The 24,485-nt window shown below is 42.5% G+C and overlaps 4 protein-coding genes across 5 annotated transcripts; 3 read left to right on the top strand and 1 right to left on the bottom strand.

Annotated features, from left to right (window-relative positions):
- Nucleotides 1-447: 447 nt before the first annotated feature.
- LOC135487257 (G-protein coupled receptor 183-A-like) lies at nt 448-1,749 on the top strand. Its single transcript, XM_064770781.1, has one exon. It carries the CDS (start codon nt 524-526, stop codon nt 1,541-1,543), a length of 1,020 nt encoding a protein of 339 aa, XP_064626851.1. The 5' UTR covers nt 448-523; the 3' UTR covers nt 1,544-1,749.
- A 5,027-nt stretch (nt 1,750-6,776) lies between these two features.
- On the top strand, nt 6,777-15,812 carry LOC135486114 (transcription factor Sox-18A-like). The gene is made up of 2 exons (XM_064768643.1): nt 6,777-7,223; nt 10,848-15,812. The coding sequence occupies exons 1-2, from the start codon at nt 6,896-6,898 to the stop codon at nt 11,942-11,944; spliced, it is 1,425 nt and encodes a 474-aa protein (XP_064624713.1). The 5' UTR covers nt 6,777-6,895; the 3' UTR covers nt 11,945-15,812.
- A 1,304-nt stretch (nt 15,813-17,116) lies between these two features.
- LOC135486412 (mitochondrial fission regulator 2-like) lies at nt 17,117-21,778 on the bottom strand. The gene is made up of 10 exons (XM_064769174.1): nt 21,753-21,778; nt 21,051-21,197; nt 20,530-20,650; nt 20,209-20,310; nt 19,836-19,969; nt 19,278-19,540; nt 18,988-19,145; nt 18,617-18,741; nt 18,267-18,447; nt 17,117-17,980 (listed from the first exon to the last, which is right to left on the bottom strand). The coding sequence occupies exons 3-10, from the start codon at nt 20,590-20,592 to the stop codon at nt 17,885-17,887; spliced, it is 1,122 nt and encodes a 373-aa protein (XP_064625244.1). The 5' UTR covers nt 20,593-20,650; nt 21,051-21,197; nt 21,753-21,778; the 3' UTR covers nt 17,117-17,884.
- Nucleotides 21,190-23,665, top strand: LOC135486413 (armadillo repeat-containing protein 1-like). 2 transcript variants are annotated; one of them, XM_064769175.1, is made up of 7 exons: nt 21,190-21,263; nt 21,446-21,549; nt 21,762-21,836; nt 22,120-22,211; nt 22,364-22,694; nt 22,873-22,947; nt 23,208-23,665. In XM_064769175.1, exons 2-7 carry the CDS (start codon nt 21,466-21,468, stop codon nt 23,400-23,402), a joined length of 852 nt encoding a protein of 283 aa, XP_064625245.1. In that variant the 5' UTR covers nt 21,190-21,263; nt 21,446-21,465; the 3' UTR covers nt 23,403-23,665. The 2 variants fall into 2 exon arrangements, with proteins under 2 accessions (XP_064625245.1, XP_064625246.1); XM_064769176.1 differs by lacking the exon at nt 21,190-21,263 and having other exon boundaries at nt 21,438-21,549.
- Nucleotides 23,666-24,485: the final 820 nt, after the last annotated feature.

Genomic DNA, 24,485 nt, shown 5'->3' with positions numbered 1-24,485 from the left:
AGCTCGTTTCGACACAATGCCCAAAGGCACATAATGTTTAACTCGTGCAGGGATTTACGGCTTCAAAATATCTCATCCCTGTGCTAATGACGGCAATTACGCCATCATGATGACGAGGTCGGGTTTGAGGAGTTGGAATCCTTGTCAACTTGGCAGATCTACAGAACGGACGGTCCCTCGAAAGCTGGAAACGACGAGTTTCCTTCACCTGTCCCTCCTTCCATTTTAATCCACTTTTCCGTCGTTGATCTTTTAAAAATGACGCTCTTGTAGAATTCGAAAAAGATGCATATTTTTGCTCATGCTCGCATGAGGAAGAGCGTCAAGTTCAACATCAGCTTACCCTTGAAACAGTGTTGGACATGCCACAATTGGATACTTGTATTAAGTCGTCGCTCAAATTCCTTCTTTCGTGTAGGTTTACTTGTGACAACAAGTTGGAGGACAGAGGGGCCCTAATGCGGGGCAAATAAAGTTTTTCCTAATTCTGACTGAAACATACGCAGATTCAAACATCCGCATCATGGCCGGCGAGGAAACACACACAATCTCAAAAGAAGTAAGCTCTCCCGTCATTCAAAAGTCCATTTCTTATATCCCTGTTCTCAATATTGTCAACTTCACCCTGGTAACCATCCTGCCACCCATTCTTGTGGTAGTCGGAATGCTTGGCAACATCCTGAGCTTCCTTCTCATGAACCAATCAAAGTACAGCAAATCAACCACGTGTTTTTACATGCGATGTCTCGCGATATCTGACAGCGCTTACATCTTTGGCCGAATGATTCAGCGGTATCTACTCGTTGTCGCCTCGAACATTCTATTGGAACCATCCATCAAGACATATTTTTGTCTATTTTACTTCGCAATGTTTCATTTTGGTTTAATCCTGTCTCCTCTTTTATTGACCGTCATGGCAATCGACAGATTCGTGGCTCTAACCTGGCCACTGAAGGCTGCAACCGTCTGCACGATGCGACGGTCGAAACAACTTGTATTTGTGATCATTTCCTTGGGCACAGTCCTGGGGTGTGCACAACTCTTTCGGTCTTACCATGAAGATTTAAGATCATGGTATTGCACGTATCATTTCATTGGCCACCTTGTGTTTGACCAGGTGTTTAATGCAATCATCATTTATATACCTTTTGTATGTCTTCTCATCTGCAACATCGGCATCATTCGTGCTATCTTCATAAGCGCAAGAGATACTAGTCTGTCAAGAAGAAAACGACCTTCGTCTATAGAAACATCTATAACAAATACCACTCTAATGGTAACATGTATATTTATCATAAGTATTATACCAAATAGATTTGAGCAACTCTTCTGGTTGTATCTCAATTATGACCCATCTTCGGAACTTATATTTCATATACAAGTCCTGACTGCCAATTTTGCCATCTTCATGGAAAGTTTAAACTACTGTTTGAACTTCTATATGTATGTGTTGTCTTGTAAACGGTTTAGAAAGGAGTTACTGATCATAATTACGGGTCGCTATGAAACATTGCGAAAATCAACGCAGTTATTCTCTCATTAGTAACTTAGATAGAGATGAGAACAGAAACGTTGGAGGAAGAAACCGGAGCCCCCAGAGAGAACCTACATGTACTTGTAATCGAGTGTCTCCCTCTATCTTTCATTTGACAATTCAAAATGCTTATCAAGCGATGTCATCTTTAAGAAAGAAAGTAAAAACGATTTTGAAAGGAGTGCTTGATGCCAAATCATTAGTGTAAGAAATGGAAAGAGATAAAGCCGTCACGGTTGGTAAACTGTGACCAGGCAGAGCCGCCACGGTGGTTAGAACATCGATTAGGCAGAACCGTCATGCTGGTTGAAACAGATCAGAGACCAAACAGCTTAGCCGTCACGGTTGTTGGAAGAGAGTCCAGGGGCAGAGCCGCCACGGTGGTTAGAACATCGACCAGGCAGAACCATCATGGTGGTTGGAACAGATCAGAGACCAAACAGCTTAGCCGTCACGGTTGTTGGAAGAGAGACCAGGCAGAGCCGCCACGATTGTTAGAACATCGATTAGGCAGAACCGTCATGGTGGTTAGAACAGATCAGAGACCAAACAGCTCAGCCGCCACGATTGTTAGAACATCGACCAGGCAGAGCCGCCACGGTGGTTAGAACATCGACCAGGCAAGAACCGTCATGCTGGTTGGAACAGATCAGAGACCAAACAGCTTAGCCGTGAAGGTTGTTGGAACAACGAGTAACCATACGAGGGGAGGCGGGAGTTTATGGCGAATGATCCTATGGTCACAAGGATGTAGTTCAGCAAGAATGCATGTACTTTTTGTCTCAGTGATGTGCAATCGAGCGAGTACAAAAGTACGTGTATCCCATGCTGTCATTGCTTCCACCTAAACCGTGGTGCGACCGGGAACAATCCCACCACCATCTGCCAAACAGTCAGAGGCAGAAACTCTTTACCCGTTTATAACGTAATGGATACTGATATTGCCCTATGTATAGGATAGGTCCAAGTTTCCAGATTTATTTGTTAACTAATCCACTTAATGAACTTGGCCTGGGGTCAAGCAGCACACTCCGTGGGTCCATAAACAAGAGAAACTAAACCATGATGAACTGCTTCAGCTTTATCAGGGGTTGATGAACGATAACTTTGGAATGAGATCTTTTTAGCCGTTTCAGTATCGAACCCAGAAGTGGCCTTTAAACAATGGGTCAACTTAGTGCAGCAAATCTAGTTTCGATTTTCTTTTTCTTGATATTTATATATCCCTCTGTCTAAAGATTATATTGCGCAAGCCACTGATCGAATGCCGTAATGTATTCCCCCCTCTCTTTTCCCGTCAAGGTGACCCCGTGATGTTTGTCCGATACCGCATGGTGTACATTAGGTATATCAGTCGATATTTCAGGACTATCAAACTCTTCTGCCTTTGAACGTGGAGGGGTCGAGCCGTCGCAATAATTTCCGTAATCAGGCTACCCATTGTGGCCAACTGTCAAGCGACGGAGAGGGAAAAAGACCAACACTATTACAACACACCTCAGAACTCCCGTCGGGATTTCCAAACCACATGTGAATCGAATCGATACAGGTCTTCGCACATTGACACAGAGACACTTCGTGTGAAAGTAATGTGGCTCATCTGGAGAATATTTCCAGCCCTTTTATTGATGACGGTGCACCACAATGGGTAGCCTGATTACGGAAATTATTGCTACGGCTCGACCCCTCCACGTTCAAAGGCAGAAGAGTTTGAGATCATACACGAGAACCGTTTACCTGGGAACAAATTGGCAATTAGAAATAAATACATGTATTGCGTAGTAGGCCTACAGTAACACGAAAGGCAAGCGCGATGAAAAATGTTTTTGGATACTGTTTCTATATCGGTCAATACAGCAGCATTGTTGATTCCATGGACCATGAGATCCTTAATCCATTCTCTCCATGAGACATTTCTAGAAGGGATTGTAAAGAATGTTGTTGACATTGAGCGTCGAAAAAGCTCAAGAGTCTAATCAAGTATACCTAAAAAAGTAAATGTCAAGAATTAAACCAACATTGATATACATGTACTTGAATTGAGACCTCTTATCGACATGTGACCATTATCAGTTTCAGGTGCATTGATTGTAGATAGCAATGCACGGAGACGTTTGGTATGGTTATGGTGAAACCTTCACCGTGACATCACCGAGAAGGAATGTGAGAGATGAGTGTTTTGCCACGCACGGAATCTCCAGATGTCTAGTGTGGAGAGTGGCTGCAGCTGGTTTGGCGCTGTGTCATCGTGTTGAATGGCCCAATAGTGTCTGTCATCGAATTGGTGCCATTGGAACCTGTTTTAGTCTTTGTCGAAGCTGCAGCTGTACACAGCGATCACCTCCTCCTTCTCCATACATGGTCCCTATATATTAGTAGGGACTTCTCGGAAAGCGAAAAGCCCGCGCGAAAGATCTGTTCAATTGTTTCATCCTGATAGGCCTAATGTTCGCGTTGGCGTTTAGGGGTCTTTGCAAAAACTTCCTAACGTTTTTTTGTGTAGGCCTACATGTTAATTGTCTCTTCTCTGGAGATTATTACACCCAGCTTATTCGTTTACCGTCTCGACATCAACAGGTTTTTCGCCCAAGAAGACTTTTACGAAGATACATTTACAAGATACAACGTAAACTGAAAAAGAAAGTAAAAGTTGGTCAAAATACGGTAATCACGGACAAAAATATCGACTAATTATTTCCGCGGTTAATTACGTCCACATCGAGTCAATATCGCCAATGTCAATTCGTAAAGGACTTTTTTCACATGATTAATGGTCCAGTTTGATTTATCACATTCTCAGGTCAGGCTTTCTAAAACCAACAGTGCATATGGGTAGGCCTGAATCACAGGATTGATTATTCCTTTGTATAGGGCCCTTGTCATGGTAATATCAACTGTTTGAGTGGGAATGGGTGGTTGAACATCTTTATATATAACTCGTACCAGTCACCAAAATAAACAAACTAGGATTTTTAGCTCCAGCCTCAACCAAAATCGACCCTAGTTTGCCCCATTTGTTCGTTTTAAAATGACGATGGCGGGAAAATAACGAGATCCAGCGGGATCGTGGTTGGTGGGAGGTGATAAGGGGCATCCTGGACTTACATGCCATACCAGTCAGCTACAAGAGAGAGTGACATATAACAGTATAAGGACCTCTCACAGTGCTTTCCATCCTCATGTCATATGGATATTGTATGACGGCTTTACGAGTTGCCTTCAGGATTCGCATCCCGTCTCAGGTTAAGAAACTACGAATGGGTACACGGGACCTTAATTATGCATCATGTACATACATGTGCATGTAAGATGGGATAGGTTTGGCCAGGATCGCTCATTCTGTACCCGGAAATAGAACCAGGACACCGTCCTTGGCAAACCACTCGAATTAAACCAGGCACTATAGTATGGCAATTAGGCACAGTACCATTAACACATGAAAGAAAACGCGTTTTTCTCCCAAAACACTCAACGCACGTGAAAAATATAATCGTAATCCCAAATTACTTCAAAATTATTTCTGACCCAAAATAGTAACCGGATTTTGCCCAAGTAAACAAATCATATCACATCCGCTTGAAAATTGAATTAATTTGCAATGTTGTATTGCTCCTCTGTGTCAAAGGTAAACGTGGCTGACATGATAGATTCAACATGAAATACAGAGCGGAATATTACCCTGGCATTACCACCACAATCTCCTTATTTGGCAAATGAGCCATGACACAGTAAAGCACCAAGTGAAGATCTTAGGGGCAGAGGATCTTCACTGAGATATTAGCTCACTGCAAAGCATCTTTACTGAGATATCACCTCATTGCAAAGCACCTTTGTATTTTACGAGGCGGGTCACCCGTCCATGACCGAGCTCAACGTTGCTTCACTTCCAGCTCTGGGCCCAACTCCGACCACTGGACCATAACGGAAATCATGTAACTACGGAACAATCTTTGCTGGGACGTGACATCACTGCAAAGCAACTTTACTGTGCCGATCTGATTCTTGACTTGGCCACCAGGGGGTCAAAGTGGAAACCTTAAAGAGGTTGAATAGCGCCTCCAGAAGCAAGCAACAGCGTCACCCGTAGCAGAAATAAGAACTGCTTAGTGACGTCATGGTTTCCATATACGGCATCTCATTTGCATATTTTTACAACCTTATTTACTATGAGTTATAAATATGCCAGCAGCACGTGGATCATGCCGGGCGGCGCTGTCAGGTGTTTCCACTATGGGTTACATAATCGGCTACAAAGAGGCCAGTGTTCTAGTAAATGAAGTTAGCAATGATAGCGAAAGAATGTTAGTGTATGTTACGCAGTCAATAGCGATAGTAGTGAGTTGGAGAGAGGAGAAAATGGAAAATGGAGAGAATAGTAGTATGGATTTCGAGTCCCAAGAAGAAACTTTGCAAAGTTTTCATCAAACTGATAATCATATTCCTTCCTTCTCTGTCTCCAACAATTAAAAGTTGCTGCAGTCAACCTGATGCGTTTATCCGCGAGCGAATCGACGAGACGAAGCATTTTTCAAGCATCCGAATGATACCTTACAGATCCGCAAGGGGCGCGTTACCGAAAATGTTGCAAAAATCAATAACGTGATCGTAAATATTGTCATATTTTTCAAAATGAGAGTATGTAAATGATACGCAAACGGTAAACCAATGAAAGGCTAGTATCTATTGAACCTTACAAGTGATTTGGGGGCCTTGAAACTCCTTATATTTATCAATGAAACCTTATTCCCGCCTAAGGTTTTGACCGGGCCGTGCAAAACTCCCCTTTTTTCCCGGGCAGTTCCCTTTAAAAGTGCAAAGACGTTTATTCCTTGATGTTCGTGATGGTGGTTCAGACTGCATACTATCTGTTGCGTCTCAGTTGTACATTGTATATCGATGTAGCGATGATTTTATTTTCTTTGGGTGGGTTTATGAAGTCCATCAGATGTCATGGCCATGCTTTTACTTCTCAAGTGGTTTTACTTTCAAAATCGTTGAAAATGTTTGCAGAAGTGTTTAGATGACTTGAGGTCACAAGGCAATGGTAAAATAAGATTACATAAATATAAATCAAGGTACCGGGAATTATTACCGAAACTTTATAAGCCTACCTAGGCGATGTTATCAATTTGCATGAAGCTCTATCAGAGTAGGTCATGTCAATCTGAGAGTGAAATCATTCTGATTGGCTGAGAATGTGTTGACCGAGATAAATGGCAGTTTTGTCAGTCAGCTGTTCTCCGATTGCTAGAAGTGAAATCGACTCACGTGGCGCACAGAAGTGTCATAAGCGCAGCTCGGACATTTTCAAAAGTTCAGCCGTTGATAGCCTCTATATATTACATCAGGAAATCGAAGCAGATGGGAGAAGAACTTATGAACGAAATGGATTGCGATTTAGATTTAACTTGTGGCCAAATGACTGACTCACTTAGCAGTGAACTTGAGCGGATGGCTGGACCAAGTCACATGGACGATATTGCCCCTTACACGACACAGGAGTCGCGGCATGCTCGCTGGATGATGGCGGGAATGAGAGCTTGCTCCATCGACGGAAGACGGACACGCAGGGGAGAGGACCACGTCAGACGACCCATGAATGCATTCATGGTTTGGGCAAAGTCAGAGCGAAAGAGGCTGGCTTCACAGAATCCTGATATACACAATGCTGATCTTAGCAAGATGCTAGGTAAGTAATGATCTCTTTCTTCACTTGGCCTTCACGATCATGATGGCCCTGCTGGCAATCTATCGTGATCACTTCCATCATCAGACGAATCAGCAAGTTAAAGACAAGAGGTGGTATTGGTCATTCAAAACTTTCTCAGCAAATATCATAGTTTTGGCAACAATTTTTTTATTGATGCCTTTCTTAGTTCTCACTTCCTGTATAGAACCCCCAGGTATATGGCACGGCTTAACCCGCCGGCCATGAGGAAATTCCTTTATGGCCCAGTGGTTGGCGCGTTGGCCCCAGAGTGAAAGTTAAGCAACGTTGAGCGCGGTCAACCTTTGGATCGGTGACCGGCGCGTACAATACACTTCCATTGATGCCTTTACTTCTTATTACCACGTTTTATCATACTTTTGCCTACCATGTATTACCGTCAAGAGTTTTTGCAGGAGGTTCCTTTGCAATGCATGTCTTGGTTTCTCTAAGAATGTATACGTTGGCAGTTGAGTTGTTTCACAGCTCGACACAGCAGAAACCTACCTGGCTTGCTAATCAGGGCAAACAGGTTGCCTTCTGCATGGTTACAAGATGAAGGCGGAGAAGGAATTTTACCTTGAAAATTGGATCGTATCAACGTGCCATCAGCAGTCGGGTAAAGTTGGTTGGAATGTACATGTATTAGATGACGTGGGCCATATCTATAAATTGAAAATTTTGCAAAATGGTTTTCAGTTGGAAAGGGTGAAGATTTACAACTGGGCCTACATATCACGAAGGCCAGTAAAACTGTAGAAGCATGGCCTTCATGACAAGTTTGATGACACAATTATGATGACGTCATCCCATCCTGAGGAAATCAGTGGGTAAATGTTCGCTTCTCCGGCCTTGCATGCGTCATCCAGGCCAGTTATAAATTTATAATTTGACAAATTTGGCGACGGAACAAGTAGCCAAGTGTTAGTCAAGAAAAAAGACTTCGACTTGAGTCAGAAATTGGTCAAATCTGTCCTTCGTGTGCGTTCGCCCTTATGAACGACAGGTCAGAGGGCTGATTAATCTAGGTGACAGGTGGCTAAGTTAATAACAAACTTGGAAGTCAGATGGCCGAGTCGGGCAAATATCATTTCATATCGACAAATAAGTTTGCAATGCACTCTTACAATAAGGCCGGCCACGTGTACTAAGCAGACGAGACAGGCCGCTTCAAGTATCCATGACTATGAAACTAAAGTCACGAAGACGTGCGGCAACCGGAAAGACTCCGGAAAGTCGCCTTTAACCCGTCCGATGATAACCTACATATCACAGAGCTCTGAGTGGGGGAACCATTACCCTATTACCCTGGACCCAAGCTCACGACTTCTGCGAACTCCTATTGAAAATACATATAAATGTAACTCACATTCCTCAGGTAAGATGACTTGGACGAGGTTGGTGTCACGTTGGCACTGACGTCTCCTGTTGCTCTGGTGGAAATTCTTTTCATATTAGTGGTAAAGCAAGACGACGAGGAATCAAGAAAAATTGACACCATACGGTGCAACCATGCCCAGGGGATGTGGGGTTGTGCAGACAGTTTCCCGTGGGAGTGGAAACTTGCTTTAAATATAGTTTATAACCATTTGATACAGAATTCGTCACTTGCTTGATGTGCAGAGCATAAAATCTTTATACTGGTAACTTAATAAAGCATGAAAGCATTTTGGTTTGCATGCCAATCGGGAGCTTCATGTGGGCAAGAGTCTCTGACGAAACTAGAACCGACGTAACCTTAGAAGTCTTGGAAAAAGCAGGAAAGCACTTTTACAAGTGCTTACTCATCTGCTCAGCTGATGATGAGATAAAAAAGATGGGGCCAAAGTTTGTCCTCCCACAGAAAGATATAAATAGCCCAACCATGTGACAAGTCCGCTTGTCAACTGCCATGTGGATGCTTATGGTATCAATTAAGCAATGAAAAACACCCGGATGCTGCTGAGTTCTAGGAAACGAAGGCATATGACCACATTCTGAGCCCCAGATCTGCCACTTTGGCGAAAATAGCTTAATGAGAGCAGTTAATGGCAGAGGTCATACTACTAAATGACTGCATTATGCATGTTTCCTCCAAAATAGTGTCACATGTTCAGCATTCGCATGGAATTATTGAACTAACAGTTGGTTTCTGCAAATTTCTTACTGTTCTTTTTATGCCCAGCAAGCCAACGTTGCCCAATCCTGCGCTCAAGGGCCATTCACTCGGCACTTACCGAGCTCACGGTCGTGCGCGAGCGAGGGGAGGAGCATAAAACTGACTCGGTTGGTGAACTGTCACTTCTTCGGGCAATTTGCTATTGAACTCCGCTATGAAGAGAACCTCTAGACATTCGTCTTAAATTACATGTAGGTCTGTCATAGTATTATCAACAAACAAGTGTCATAATTCAAGTCTTCGTCATTGTAGTTGACGGTACATCAACAAACTATGCAGGTGCATGATGATGTTGACGTGTCTGGTGATGATAGATCATTCGATAAACCCGGCGGGCAGAACGCTCCGTCGATGCAGTTGGGCAGTCAGCTGGTAACCGTGTGCTCAGTATCGGGAAACCTGTGGCTCACGGAAATGGTACCAGACCCTATAATCAGTGTTAATCAGTGGTGATGTAGGCGGGAAGGAAACAAGCCAGCAAGCAATTAAGTATCCACCCAGAAAAAGCTACTTTGCTTCATGTTTCTGTTAAGAATTTGGTGACCCATTTCGTGTCTTGAAGCTGTAGTCAAAAGAAGTATGTTGTGGGTGCGCTTCATGGCATGGCAGGCTGCTTTTCAGATCTGGACTAAGTGCTGGCATTGCTTATCTTGGCTTGTACTTTAATCGATCGAGTTGAGAAATAAGGACATTACAGGCAGGCCCCTACCGACAAGTGGCCGGGTTAACTCAATCTAAATGTTGGCAAGCAATCGTTGATATATATCAGATATACTCTCGATCTGTACAGTGCGCTTGTAAGAGAGGTCAAGAATCGTCTCCCACACGCCGCCTACTCTGGTTCTGTGTTTAGAGGAAGATGGGCCGAACTTGCACTGCTTCAAAAGTGGATGTTTTATTGATTCTAGAAAAATGATGATAAACGACAAGCACCAGTCCTTCGTACATTTATGCAATATTGCAGCATGAGATATCGCAAGATTTGCGAAAGTTGTGCAACACTTCCCCTGATCATTTCCTGTATGAATTTCCACATTCGTCACATGGATGACTTCTCTGCGCCATCAGGCCTGGGAAAACATGCCAGGAAAACTGCACTGGTCCTCGTCCAAACCACTCAAGCCTTAATGACTTGATTCCGGGAGTGATTACACCAAGTCAACAAGCTCTGCGTGTCACCAGGACACCCACACTCGACGTGATCTATCTCAGATGAATCGATAGCATATCAAACTTAATCGAAGCCAAAAAAGTCAACACCAAAACGGAATAAATTAACCACTTCAGTCAAAAGCAATACATTTACCGATCTAATATGGCGTCGACGGCAGCCATCTTGAATCTATTTCATGGTTTTCTTTTGTCCTTACAGGAAGCAGGTGGTCGTATTATAAGTTGCTACAAAATTGATGGTGGTGCTGTCATGTCTGCCATTTCTTTCGTTACAGGTCAGAAGTGGCGCAACCTAAATATCGTAGACAAGAGGCCGTTCATAGAGGAAGCTGAGCAGATTCGCCTGCAGCACATCCAAGATCACCCCGACTACAAATACAGGCCTCGCAGACGAAAGCATCCAAAGAGAGTGTCCAGGCGGATGTCAAGCAAGGTCGAATCAAAAGGTCCCGTCCCTTCCCCTAGCATCATGGTGAAAGAGGAATACAGTCCAAGCATGGGGTCCACCATGCTTACGCCAGAGTCATCCCCGTGCACGAGCCCTAACCCAGACGTCCAGCAGAGGTGCCAGAGTCGGGCCTTGGAGAAGCTTCCAGGCATAGCTGGGCTGCTCACACCTGAGATGTCACCGATGGAACGCAAAGACAACTTCTTCCAATTCCCATCTGCCCAAAAGAAGTCACCACCGGTGAGCGACCTCCTACGCATGTTCGGCTCTAAGCGAACCCCAACTTCCTTCAGTCGGGTGTACACACCCACCAGCACCAATCTGACGACCTCATCAGAGAACCTTGTCACATTGAGAGCCCTCGTCTCCAGCCCTACCCTCCTGACATCTACACGTCTGTCCATGCAGAATGCCATGCAGAAGACATCCACTGTGCAGACGACACCCAAGATGGAGGCACACGACCAGATGACGTATCGGCGGACAGTGAGTATGCCAGCAAATTATCACCAAGGTAACGGAGATCTCACCCAAGTCAGTTGCTCAAAACAGGGTCAAAGCCACAACACCTTCGATATGACATCATCACAGGATAGTACGTATACGAATACCCCTGATCTGACAGTATTACAACAGTTTTCAACAGCGGAACAACTCGATGACGTAGACAAAAAGGAATTTGATCAATACTTCGGATTGGACAATTTCAGTCAGGTCATGCCTCAAACTTATCAATACAACATGCCGTCATGCCAGGATGACAATGCGAAAGTTCCTCAGAATCCAATGGTTTATAATCAAAGCAGTAACTATGACGATGAATCATTTACAATGTACAACCCTGAGGGTTACAGTGACAATTACGACATCGACGACGGTGGTTCCTGTCTGATCTCGGCGCTGACAAAGACCAGGTATTGCTGATCTCAGCAAGTGACCTAGTTTACTGTGCTTGCTTGGGGAAGTGCAACTGTGATTTGGCAGAAATGTCAAGTGTTTTGCAGGAAAACTATTGATTATCTGTCACTTAGACCTGATTATAACCTGGTTTAGTGACCTCATCGGCGTACCTCGCCAACCGGGTGCGTTGAAACTGGTCAAGGCTGGATAAAGCAAAGTGTGGGTGGCTGAGTCACCTCTTGTTGATGATTCAGCCACTTGGAGAATGATAGAACACAGAGCAAACGGGATAAGATCAGTCTCTATAGCATCATCGTGACCTTCAAAAAAGGTCACTGTCGGGCGGCCTCTTTGGTGAATTTGACGCCAGAATTATGATTTCCAATTCAGACAAATTGATCCCTGATCAGATTCAGCGGGAAAAAAATTTGACTTGACATACCATGCATGTCCGAACAAACGGTGATCTTGTTCATCACAGTTCTGGAGGTTAAGTTCATCAAAGTAGCCGATTCGGAGTCTTCTGCTTTCAGCTCAAAAAGCCAAAAATATCAAAATGTTATCACAAAGTTTTAAATGTGTTTTCTTATTTGTATCAAATAGGCGCTAAACGGTCAAGACTGTTTAAGGTTGGTGGCATATTTAGAGAGTGAAGAATCTATTTAGTGGTGGCCATCTTTTGAACAGGGGGTCTTCAGCATAATGAGTGCCATCACTTTTAACACAATCTTACTTTAATGTGAGGTTGTTTCCGTTCTTATTACATGTATTATGCATAATACCAAGTATAGATTAGAATCCATACTTGGTGATACTCTAGGAACTGTCATGAATGGCTTTTCTATTTTTTGGTGAGCAGATATCGAAATCTCAATGTGATATTTTGATTGCATTTATTAAAAATGTGTGACTTTAGGCCAGTAAACAAATGTAACTGATATCGTGGATAAGCCAAAGAACAGAAACCATTCAACTATTTTCTATAAAGGAAAGAAACAATGTACAAAGGAGAAATTGTGCAGAGTGTCAAACCGTGTGCACAGTTGTGTTCTCTGGCCAGGTTTTGACGACGAGTTCATGTATGTCGAAGGAGAGTAATCAACAGCTTCGGATTGGGAACTTTCTGGATTAACCCACTTTCCATTGCGTCATTACCAGGCCCTTGATAAATCCAATCAGGCCTTCAAGAAAATGAGGTTTCTAGGTCTCGATAACACGATCAGCTGGTAACAAATGGGGTCACCACATGCAGTTCTTTCCCGAAACCATCAGCGACTCCGTCAGCGAAGTCTACGCAGAGATGACGCACGCCTGCTTCGAGATATTGATACATGTAAGCCCATACCACTGAATTCTCATGAATCTGCCTGCACGATGTCAAGTTTAGTTCCTGGGAACTTTGGGCCGCCTCTTCTTTTGCGTCAGAGCGCTCTTTTGAACCAATAATCTAGAGCAAGGCAAGAAGTTTCCCCACAGATCGGAAGTCGTCTCGGAAGTCACACTTTCTGATGGTCTGAATACCCTGGTCGTGGGAATAAGACCGAGTCATCGTCACCATTTGATTAATTAACACATTTATGAGTGAGAAGTAATTCGACTTGTTTTCAAAGTGTCTTACTTGGGTAAAGACGGCAAATAATGTATTTTCGTTTATTGATTCTGGTTATGTCACCCTTAAAGCTGTCCACGTACTGAAAAAGCTGCCACAAATACCGGTATAGTCGCTGGTTCTCGGCCAGCAGGGTGATGGTGGGCTTCTTTTCTCAGGTTCAGAAGGTGGAAAGCAGAGTTCATGAGTTTTTTTCTAAGGTAAGGTAACTACATTGTGTACATGTAGGTTACCTTTTGAGTTGCATGGGTGATTTCCGATACAGCCGTATGGCATGTTAATCAAGCAGTAATTTCCATGCTGGATATCAACCCTGGGTATGAGTTCACAGGTTCACCAAGTCTGAATATTCAAGAATGTACCGTTGCTATGACCTATGCAACTCATTCTGTTAGCTTTGCCTACTAAGTGACTGTAGAGTCCCAGTAGGCGACGGAATTCTAGTGCAGCAGACATATCCTTCTTATTTCCTCTGAAAGTAAAACATCGCTCAATTAGTACGAGGGTCCCTTCAAACATGGACTTCTGTACTCGAGAAGACCATGCTTCAACAAGAACTAGTATAAACCATGCTCATCGGACCCATCATACATTGTATTGGATGTTCGTATTCTTGAAAGTTCGTTTCTGTTTTTATACATTGCAAGCTCAGTGGTAGCTGATTTAATCTTGTAATTGAATCGACCCCGAAATCGTAAACCATCATTAAGTATGTCTCATGCCGTTTCCATTGCTCTAGATGTGGAGATTGACCTTCTCTCCTTACCCGACCCCACTCCGCATGATTTTAAATTGAATTTTTATGTGGTAGGCCTACTTGCAACTTAACAGGCATATAGGCGTATGTGCTCACATTGAATGTAAATCACGTTGATAGAATTGCACTGAGACATAGACAAGGTGTGGTTACATGATTTATTAGAAACAAGATAAAACAGATAAGATGAACATTAATAGGTTCAACCCGGTCTTCATTCGGCACATTCCGATTCGTCTTGCATTAACTGGGTTTTTTCGTGCAATATTTATGATTTTATTCAATACTTGTGCCACTGCATTATTATCGAGCAGTCATAAGTTAGTGCCGATCCGGGTTCGGACTAGTCACTCAGTGTATTCCTAAACCTCTCTATAATGTCCACTCGAGCCTGATGGTCTGTATGCCGTGTATCCGAGAGGGTTAATCACTACCAGACAGTTGGAAATTCCTGCGTTCACGTCAGCCACCACATCATGTTAATTACTCTAATTATCAAGCCTTACTTATATCAAAAACTACTGACGTCGGCTTTTCTTTCTATAGTAAGTAGGCCGCTATATGAAGTCTTGTCTCGGTTTGGCCAGCACTTGGGTGACACTTTCTCTCCGACTTTCCCACTAAACTGATGATAATTCTTATGTCTCTCCGTGCATTGGCCATGTTGTACAGATATGAAGGAGATATATTAGTTTATAAATGCATTGGCTATTGTAATAAACCCAAGTCGAGATGATTTCTCTCCACTTTGAGTCAACACTTCTCTTGTTGAAAATCAGCATTACAATTAATGTTTATTTTGTATTTTTCTTTCTTTTAGACTTCATCACTTGTTGTCACAGCATAATGTATTTATTAAATTTCATCTCACAACTTCATGTACTCATAATACGTCCTTTCATTACAAGGGCCAGATACGTGGACGAAAGCCCACTAGCACTGTCCATTTAGTTTGCCTCTTGTAACATGAATGGCCTCCATGATCGAGACGTGGGTTCACAACTCCAATGGTTCTCCATTTTTGTATAAGAAATATGTATCATAAGTCGATTAATTTCATCGTGAAGTCAGAATAATGGGGGACAAAGCATCGGTAAAGTTTCCATTATTCCGAGACATTGTCACAACCACGCTGTCAATCATCAATGACATATACATTGTACACATTGACAAAGACACACAAAAAACGTATTATTACGACATATCAATGGTCGGAAATGTTTTGTTAGCTGTTTGTTCCACTCCTGAACAGGACTTGATTGGCTTGAGAGCCTGGCTGCATGCGGTAAGAAATCAAGCTCGTCCACAAGGGTGCGGCTATTGCCGCTGTTGTTGTTGAGATGGGTGCTCCTTCCGTAAATCAAAGTGTTTTTGAAGTACACTAAACTGTTTATACTTTTATAACTTGTGTGAATGGACAGCGTCACCAATGTTTGTGGCTGCGTGCGTGATATTTGAGTGTTTTGTACAAGTAGAAAGATAAAGAAGAATCATTTAAGAAATAAACCAATGTATTCAGCGATTAATCATATCTTTGTATTTCTTCTTGAACGATATTCATGGTCTTCTAACTCTCGAGTCAGTCTCTGGTATGGAGTAGTGGCGGCCTCTGGTGCCAGTTCATGGATATAGCCAACCTGTCAACTTGTCGTCCTCGCTCAGGCTGAGATCGAGAACTGGTTGGTAGCCGTCCCCGTGCGTTTCCGGGAGATACACTGGTTGGCTGTCACACCAGATTTCGTGACCCCGTCCAGAATAAGAGGTTCTCATGCAGATTGTCTTGGAGTCGGGTTACTATTTCTTAAAGAAACAGTATCTGAGCACCGGCGAGATGGCCTCGGGCACCGCCGGATCATATCACATGCCGAATGAAATTAGCAAGTAAATGTGTCTTTGACTTATATCGGTGTCGTTAACAGCCCGTAGTTAAAGTGAATAATCAGGCGGGGTCACCAACCGCAAACGACCAACGGGACTTTTAATCAGTAAGGGTGACTATGGAAAGTAGGCCCACTGTGTCACAAGTGCGCCAGCTGAAAACCTACCCCCACCCGGCCCAGGAGTGGGGACACTCCTATACAGTCCTAATTAATTTGGATGGTATGAGTCCGAATGACTACACCTTGAATAACAAGGATTAAATACATCGTAATTGACAGGAGACCATGTTAATCTACATCAGAGCAAGGACATATAACGCACACATACACGACTAAGCTTATCTAACCAGGAACTGATTAATTGTCAAATGCTAATCGATAAAATGTCGTGACTCATTGACCAGGATGAGGACTCGAGTACTGAGGGGTGCGTGGAACTAAAACTGATCTCTAAAGTTGTTTCCAACGAGCCAAATCAACTTCTGGACAGGCTACCGTATTGCCCACACATGGAGACGAGACCGTAACACTGAACTATCATCTCGCCAACACTGCACGTAATGGCTTGAAATCATGACTTCTATGACACAGTATACTTCAGTATATAAGGCATGTTATGAGAGAATGAGATATATTGGTAGGATACTTCCAAGTATCATGAGTCAGTACACTGCAGTATATCAAATGATCCGGAACATTGGTAACCATTTGTTATAATGTGGCAATATTTTCCACTATTCTCACATTAGAGAGCCAATCAAGACAATGTCACAACCATACATTGTACACACAGATCACTGTGGACAATCATCTGGTCATCAAGACGCCTTGGAACAAACAAGGCAAGCCTTGGAATCCTTCTGCATGTGGGATGGAGCCTTATTCAAATTGACCACTGTGGAATGAAGGCTGATCAGTGTGCATAAACTGAAGACACCATGACCATTGATACATATTTTTATTTATAGTAATAAAACAAGATAGATGTATGTACAGAATCAATTTCACAGTTCACACACTAATTTGATTCAATAACAAATCTGGCCTACAAATCTCTTCATCACAATGAGCAAAGTAGTACCAAGTACGTTGAGTGAAACTCCAGTCCCACTACTGCCAACTTACACACTTTGTCATGCAAACAAGTTAACACAGGGTTAAACAGCCAACCACATTGTTTTAAGTCAAGTCTTCAAGTCTTCATGATATGGAATTCACATTCTATTGAACTTGCAGTCCAATTCATGCTTTGGACTAGAATATCTGAAGGCTATTTACTGCCAAGAAGGCAAAAAATATGTTTATAGAATAGATGGTGAATCTTCCCTAGCCTTATGACACTTGGCCATCCATCACATTCTATACTCCAATCATTGATGGCAAAACCTTTAAAAATTTGTGGTTCACTGCATAACATAAGTGATATATACAATCTGTGTGCAAGTATACAAGTGTGCATGCACTGTTCTTAGTCATCAACAGTCAGGAATTTGAAGACAAATGTGCAGAGTTCTTTTGGTTTCCATGATACAAGAATGCTGTCCTATTTTCTTTCATATGTACACAGGAGAGATCTCCCCAGCTCCAATCCACAAGGATTCACCTCTCACAAACCTTCCCATCCTTTACCAACAAGTAGAGTGGAGCTGTTCAAACATGAACTCTACACAAAGAGGTCATTGCACCATCTTGTTTCAGAGAATCATCATGTTGACCCCTCAACTTTCCACCAGGGGACTTGCAACCAGTTGCTTACTTTGAAGCAGGCCGGATTTCCTGCGAAGTTGACTTGGCTTCAGCAGTGTTGGAGCGCACTGTAACAAAACGGAGATAACGATGAGTTGGCTTGAATGAAAGTATGTATCACTTGACAACGCGAGTTGAGAAAACACCAGTGAAATAAAGTCTGCAGTTTATTCTTGAAGTTGATTCATAAATTGCCCAGAATTTGAGCTTGGAGCCCGTAGGGGCCTCTGTGAGGTAGGTCCTATGATATCTGTGATCTATATAGTTGTAATCAATCAGATGAGACTTCATGACCAGGGATGCAGTAAGAGGTGAAGTAATGCTGCCATCTGATTGCTGCAATCATGTACTTACTACAACAGGGCTGTTGTCAGGAGATGACTCGTAAGATCGATTGCTGATGTTCTCTTTACTTGGACTGTAAAACTGTCTCGTCCTGGCAAACTTCTTCTTCAAAGCATGGGCAATAAGTGACGCAGCGTCAGAGGGGTCAGATTCCTTGGGTTGGCGCCTAATTGGGGTGCCCCCTGGTGACCTGGAAAAAAACAAGCAGACATGCACTGGCAAGGATCCTTTACACTCGGTGCAAGGTATTCATTGACTACACTTCAGCACCAAACAATCACACAGCAACAAATCATGGTTACCAGAATTCAGTACAGTGCACAAGAACTTTGAAAACCGGAAATCCCTGATGAACTCACCTCTCAACCGACTTCAGTTTAACGGAACTTAATCCTTTAAGAACTTCAGCCATGTCCATTCTTTTGGAGGGTATTTTAGGTGTGGCATTGCATCCATCCACATCTTTCCCTAATTTACGTTTATTCTGAAAAAACAATCATCTCTGCTCAACTCTTCGCACTTGGGAATTATGTTTTGACAACGAAAATATCACTTTTCAGATGTCACATTGAAAGATGTTAATGTATGATTCTGTCTTAAACAGCCACCATTGCTCAGAAGGGTTCAATTGACACTCAGGGGTATATTTCAATTCTTCCATTAACAGTGTAATACATTTTTAAAACCATAGTTGTAAATAGCAAAAACCAGTTCACAAAATCAAACTCACCTCTTTGATAATCTCTGCTAATGATTTCTTTGGGGTTGTAATTGGAATTGGAGGGGGTGGTGGTGGGGGTGGTGGTGGCTCTCCACATGGTGGTGGGGGAGGAGCAGGAATCCCACATGGTGGCACAGGAGGTGGGGGCACTGGCTCTCCACTAGAACCTGCAATTAAAGAATGTCAAAATAAGGAAAGTATGCATACAATATATCAGTGATGAGGCTTTTCAGGATTAGCTAAGTCTATGCAAGGTCTGATTATTGTGGAAGAAATACAAGAAGACACTAATATCTTACCATTGGAATTATTTGAATTTTCTTGCGACAGAACAATTGATGCGATCTGCTGGCGTAACTTGCCCAGCTCATCCTCCAGATCACTGATCTTTTGCAGCGCCACAGGATCCGGTGTTGAGAAACTTGGCCCAATACTACATGCAGACTGTGACACACTATTCATAGGGGATGAAAGCTGGCTATCTGACATTGACAGACTGCTCTCTAATGAATTCGCCACAAAGAATTTAGGTATCACACTCTTTCTCCTTAATCCATCAGATCTGTAAGAAGAATGAAAAGATACCTGTAGAAGTGATAGGTTTGTAGAAACAAAACTGAATAATCTTTCGCATGCTGCTATACATAGATTGAATTCGAGGTAAATACTGTTCAGATAAGGATTTAGTCTAAATATGATGGAGGCTTGATTTTCTCAATAGATTAAAAGTAGTCCTCTTCTCTTACATTCCAAATTTCACATAACTTTCAAAGAGCTACCCCATTGATGCTCAACACAAAAGTCAACTTCATATGTTTCAAAATGGATTCAAGATTTGAACTGCAGTGGGTACATACCTTGATTCAATTCCATTGTAAAATGACTGTTCATTGAGCCATCCAACATCCGCCAAACTAGCACACTCTAAATTACGGATCAGATTTTGTTCCGATTCTGTCTCTTCTGCTGCTGCTAAAGACAGCAGATCTTTCTGGAAGTGAATGAACAATTAGCTAAGACCGGCCCAATATCACAAGACACTGGTGTCAACTACAGCCCAAGATAGAATCCCAAAATAAGAACAGGAACAGTTTCGCTGTGCTGTTTTTTGTCTTAGGCTGTGTCCTTCATGTACATTGCCATTGTCATTGTGACGAATGCTTTCACAATATGGATTACATCTGCTCCTGAAAAAAAGGCGTTTCTCAAGTTCATAAAATCAATTAATACCTGAAATTTGAGCCGTTTGGCTGGCCTTAAAGGAAGTTTTGAACTTATCCTTCTAACAAAACTCCTATGCCGGATATCGTTCTCATCGTCATCCCAGACAGGCTGAAAGTGAAATGAAGAAGAAAGGAAAACAAATTACAACCATCAATATTCACAGAATTTCCGAAACAGCAAGTGAGTCTTTTCCCCTTAGGTGAGTAAATAAAAAAAGGCAGGGACTGTCTTAATGTTAACCATTAAAATCCATCTTAAACTCAATTGTTTGTAAAGAAACTCAGTTCTCTCTGCTTGCAGGACTGTTGAAACATGTATGTATCTTACCAGCTGGAAAAGGTCTAGGCCGAGTAGGTCCATCACCACTCGGATAACATCAATAATATCCATTCATTAAGGGACACTCGTTAAGCTCTACAACACAACAGTTAACGCAAATGGTAATGATCTGTAAAGAAAAAAGAATTATTCAGAAAAATACCAGGGGGTGGGTTCCTAACCTGAACCAACCTACAAACGTTTAGTTTTAAATCAATAAATGTGACTACACAATCCAGTTACAACAAACATGACGATGTGGATGTCATGTTCAAGATATCCAAGATAATCCGAGTGAAGCAACAAGCACAGCATGGACGCATTGCATGGACACCATAATAATAGTGAATCACTCAGCAGTGCCAGTAATTCAGTGTACTGTACTGTTGGCCTAGTGTAGTGTACTGTATACTGTATTTGATGAGAAAATGCCAACTTTTGAGAACAACTTCTTGATAAAAGTTTGGCCTTGGATATAACAATATCACGCTAAAATGTACACGCAAGTATGAACAACTGTATGAATGTACCTCTGATGTTGGGTAATTATCACAAAAATGTTTTTGGTTGCTTTTTTGGTGTAGGTGTATTTTTTCAATTTAAACTTCCCAGACCGGAAACCTGACCACAATGCACTGGGTGACGGAGGTTAGCCAATCACAGTCGAGAATTCTGCGCTGGAAATTTAAAAGGAAATTTATCAGAATTATTCTTATTTTTCTTTGTATCTCTTTCGGATTGGTGTAAGACAACGATTTTTCCATCTTTATCCTATTTCAACATTTGCTTTTAATGATTATTGCCTACTGATCACTTTACAACCTTATCGTTCTGGTGGAAGTTTCCCTTTTTGATCATCCGACAAATGATCTATTTTTTGTAGGCCTAGGCCCTACACCTTTTCTCAAACTGTTTTCAATTTCAGGACAGTATTAACCAACAGTAATGGAGCAATCAGCAGCTGTCACCATGATCACCGGCTTCAAGAGTATGGCTGCTGATCCAGTCAAGAGGCAGTTCCTGGCGAGTGTAAGTACACTTGACTCCTGACCAAGATCAAGATGGAAAAGAGATAGGCCTACTGTCACTGTGTTCAGCTGAAGATGCATGCCATGATAACAATTGCAAATAGCTTCAATTGTGTCTTTGTTGAGAGGAAACTATACTTAATTGCTTGACCTTTGGACTCGCTGTCATTACCAATTTCTGCTTCAGCTTATAACCTCTCTTACATTTTTCAGGATTCCACTTGTGTTGGTGGCCTTGTGATGGTGCTGTCTAACCAAGATGTAAATGTGGTCAAAATGGCATTGGAGGCATGTATGATTGCTCTTTTCTTTGATATGGTACATCCCTTGTCATGGTCATAGTCCATGGATATGCTGATAGCATGGAAGAATACGATCATTCAAGAAGATGTCAGAAACATAACCACTCCTGCTTTGAAAATAAGTTGGTTGTGCCAATGTCTTTAAAAATCTACCAATTTATTGAAGAAAAAGGAGGAAGTTGTATCAGCCAATGATTCTGCTCGCCTTCGTGCATTTTGTATTGATTAATTTGCTGTGGTCCCAAGTCAAAACTTTGCTTTTTTTCCAGACTCTAGACCTTCTCTCAGAGTGTGCTGAACAGCTGCCTTTCCTCTCCAGCTTCATGGGTATTCATGAACAGTTACAAAGTGTCATTGACAAGTAAGTGTAGGGTCAAGTTAAAATGGACATCTTCTGGTTACTTCCAGTTGGCATGCATCCAGCTGACAGCTTGTTTTAAGTTTGAAAGGAGGACATTCTTCATAAACATTGCAGAGTGCATGAGAGATATTCACTTTCTGGTTTCTTTCCAGGGAGGATTACAACTGCGAAGTCCAAGACCTTGCCAAGAAGCTAAAAACCATCTTTACAAGGCATCTCACACCTCTCAAAGAAACTGCATCAGGAAATGACATCCGTACCACACCAATACAGACATCTCGCAGACACAATAAAAACTTCTTCTTCGCTGGTCAGATTGGGAAGTCTAAGAAAATCATCCTCCAGATTCAGGGATTAACAGATAAAGCCGACTTGGAAGTGTGTCGCAATAACTTCTTACGAATCAAGGGCTTGATCAGCGTCACATTTGATCTGTCTAAGAAGAGGTCCATCATCAGAGCAAAAGCTGAAGTCACACCTGAGGTAACTATATCAAGAGGCAAATGAAAAGATGGTTCTTGATCAACATTCTGTCATGGCGACCAGTTTTTGTGCCCTCAGCGACCCTGATGTGATGTGCGATGTCATAAGACCCTGTTGGAATGCAAACAAGCACTGAATATATGCAGCATGTTTTCAAATAGCCCCATCTTTCTTCCAGTCCCTTGTTCATGCTGTTGGAATGAGTGGAACCATGTCTGCCGTCCAAGTTGTGCGTGACGATGAGGGAAAAGAGGTAAGAACACAATCGAATGGACAGACTCAAAAACTGTTTCACACAACACATGGAGGACATTCTTGTTGGGGCATTTTCTCTGAGATTTGATTGGTCTTCTGTCTTTTAACCATTCAATCTGATTCGCTTCTTGTTGAAAAATATCTGTTTGTCATTGCTTGAATGACCACTGTGGTCTTCTAGATGTACCACTTTTTAGGCTTTTGGTTCGGGTAAAAAGGATTCAAAGCAAGTTATTTGAAACTTTTCTGCCTTTTCAGAAATTCATAGTGTTTGGTGCATGTGCTGCTGAAGTTGAAAAAGAAAACCATGATCTTCCGGAGTACCTCCCTGATGAAGCTAGTCCAGTACGAGTGGAGACCAAACCGATGACACGGTTAGGTGGCGCGCCACAGAATGGCAATGGATGGTTATCAAAGGCAGCTGGCTTCCTCACTAATTCATTCTACTGGTGATAGATGGGAGTAGTGTTGGTGGTAGGCTCAGTCAAGGACAATCTGTACAGCTTGGTTTGGAAAGAACTTGTTTTGGATGGTTTATGCTGTGGATGTAGCAGTGGAGACTAAGAGACTTAGTGAGGACTCCCCAGATTGGTCACAATGATCGAATGGTGGTGGTGTTTTGGTGGGAATTTAAATATGAAAAGGGATACAATGAGAGGCTCATTGGTTCATTAGATGGGGTTCAAGGCCCGTCTTGTGTGAGTGGCAAATGTACACTTCCATGCCAAATTGTAAATACTTGTATGCAATGTTTGTTTTACATTGTGCTATGTAAATAAATTAGATGGTAAAATTATTTTGAACTTCTTTATTCAATGTGTAAAGTCCTTTTGCCGTGGCTACCCCACCATATTGGTGACACAGCGAGAGATGAGACAGTCACAACCAGACTGAATTGGATGTGGTTGCCCCGTCGTGTTGCCAACCCAGTGAGACAACTGAATGGGAGCTGGTTGCTCCACTATCTTGCCAACACAGTGAGATGTGAGAGTGAGTTTGAACTAAAAATAATTTGCTATTTATTGGTGGCACATGCCAGCATGGAGGACGTCTCCGGTTGAGCCATCAAGTCAGCCTGATGTAGAATTACAATGTAGACCGTGAGAGTGAGAGGAGATGAGAGGATCACAACCAGATGTAATCATGTCACTTGCTAGCACAGCTAGAGAGATATATCAGTCAAAAGCAGAACCAAACAGAAAGTTGAAGCTGCATTTTGTCACCGACACAGCCAGAGAGTATCAACAGGCAAACTGGAAAAGCCTTGGTAGCTCCATCATGAGAAAGATGAGACAGTCACAACCAGAACAATCGGGCCTGCGTGCTCCACAATCTTGCCAACAAGAGACAAGCCAGTCACAATCACACCAGAACCATCTACAGAGGCCCAAGTGTCTCGAGACAATCAAGTCATTCAGATGGACTATTCTGTTCAAAGACAGGCCATGGCCATGATGGTCTTTGGAAGGGACTGACTTGAAACACTGTATCCACAAGTCCCAACTGTCTAGTTCACATGTGTCCATAGCACAACAC

Source organism: Lineus longissimus, chromosome 4 (assembly GCF_910592395.1).
Source record: "Lineus longissimus chromosome 4, tnLinLong1.2, whole genome shotgun sequence".
NCBI lineage: Eukaryota > Metazoa > Nemertea > Pilidiophora > Heteronemertea > Lineidae > Lineus > Lineus longissimus.
Note: the sequence above shows the minus strand (reverse complement) of the source record. Positions and strands in the feature narration are given on the sequence as shown.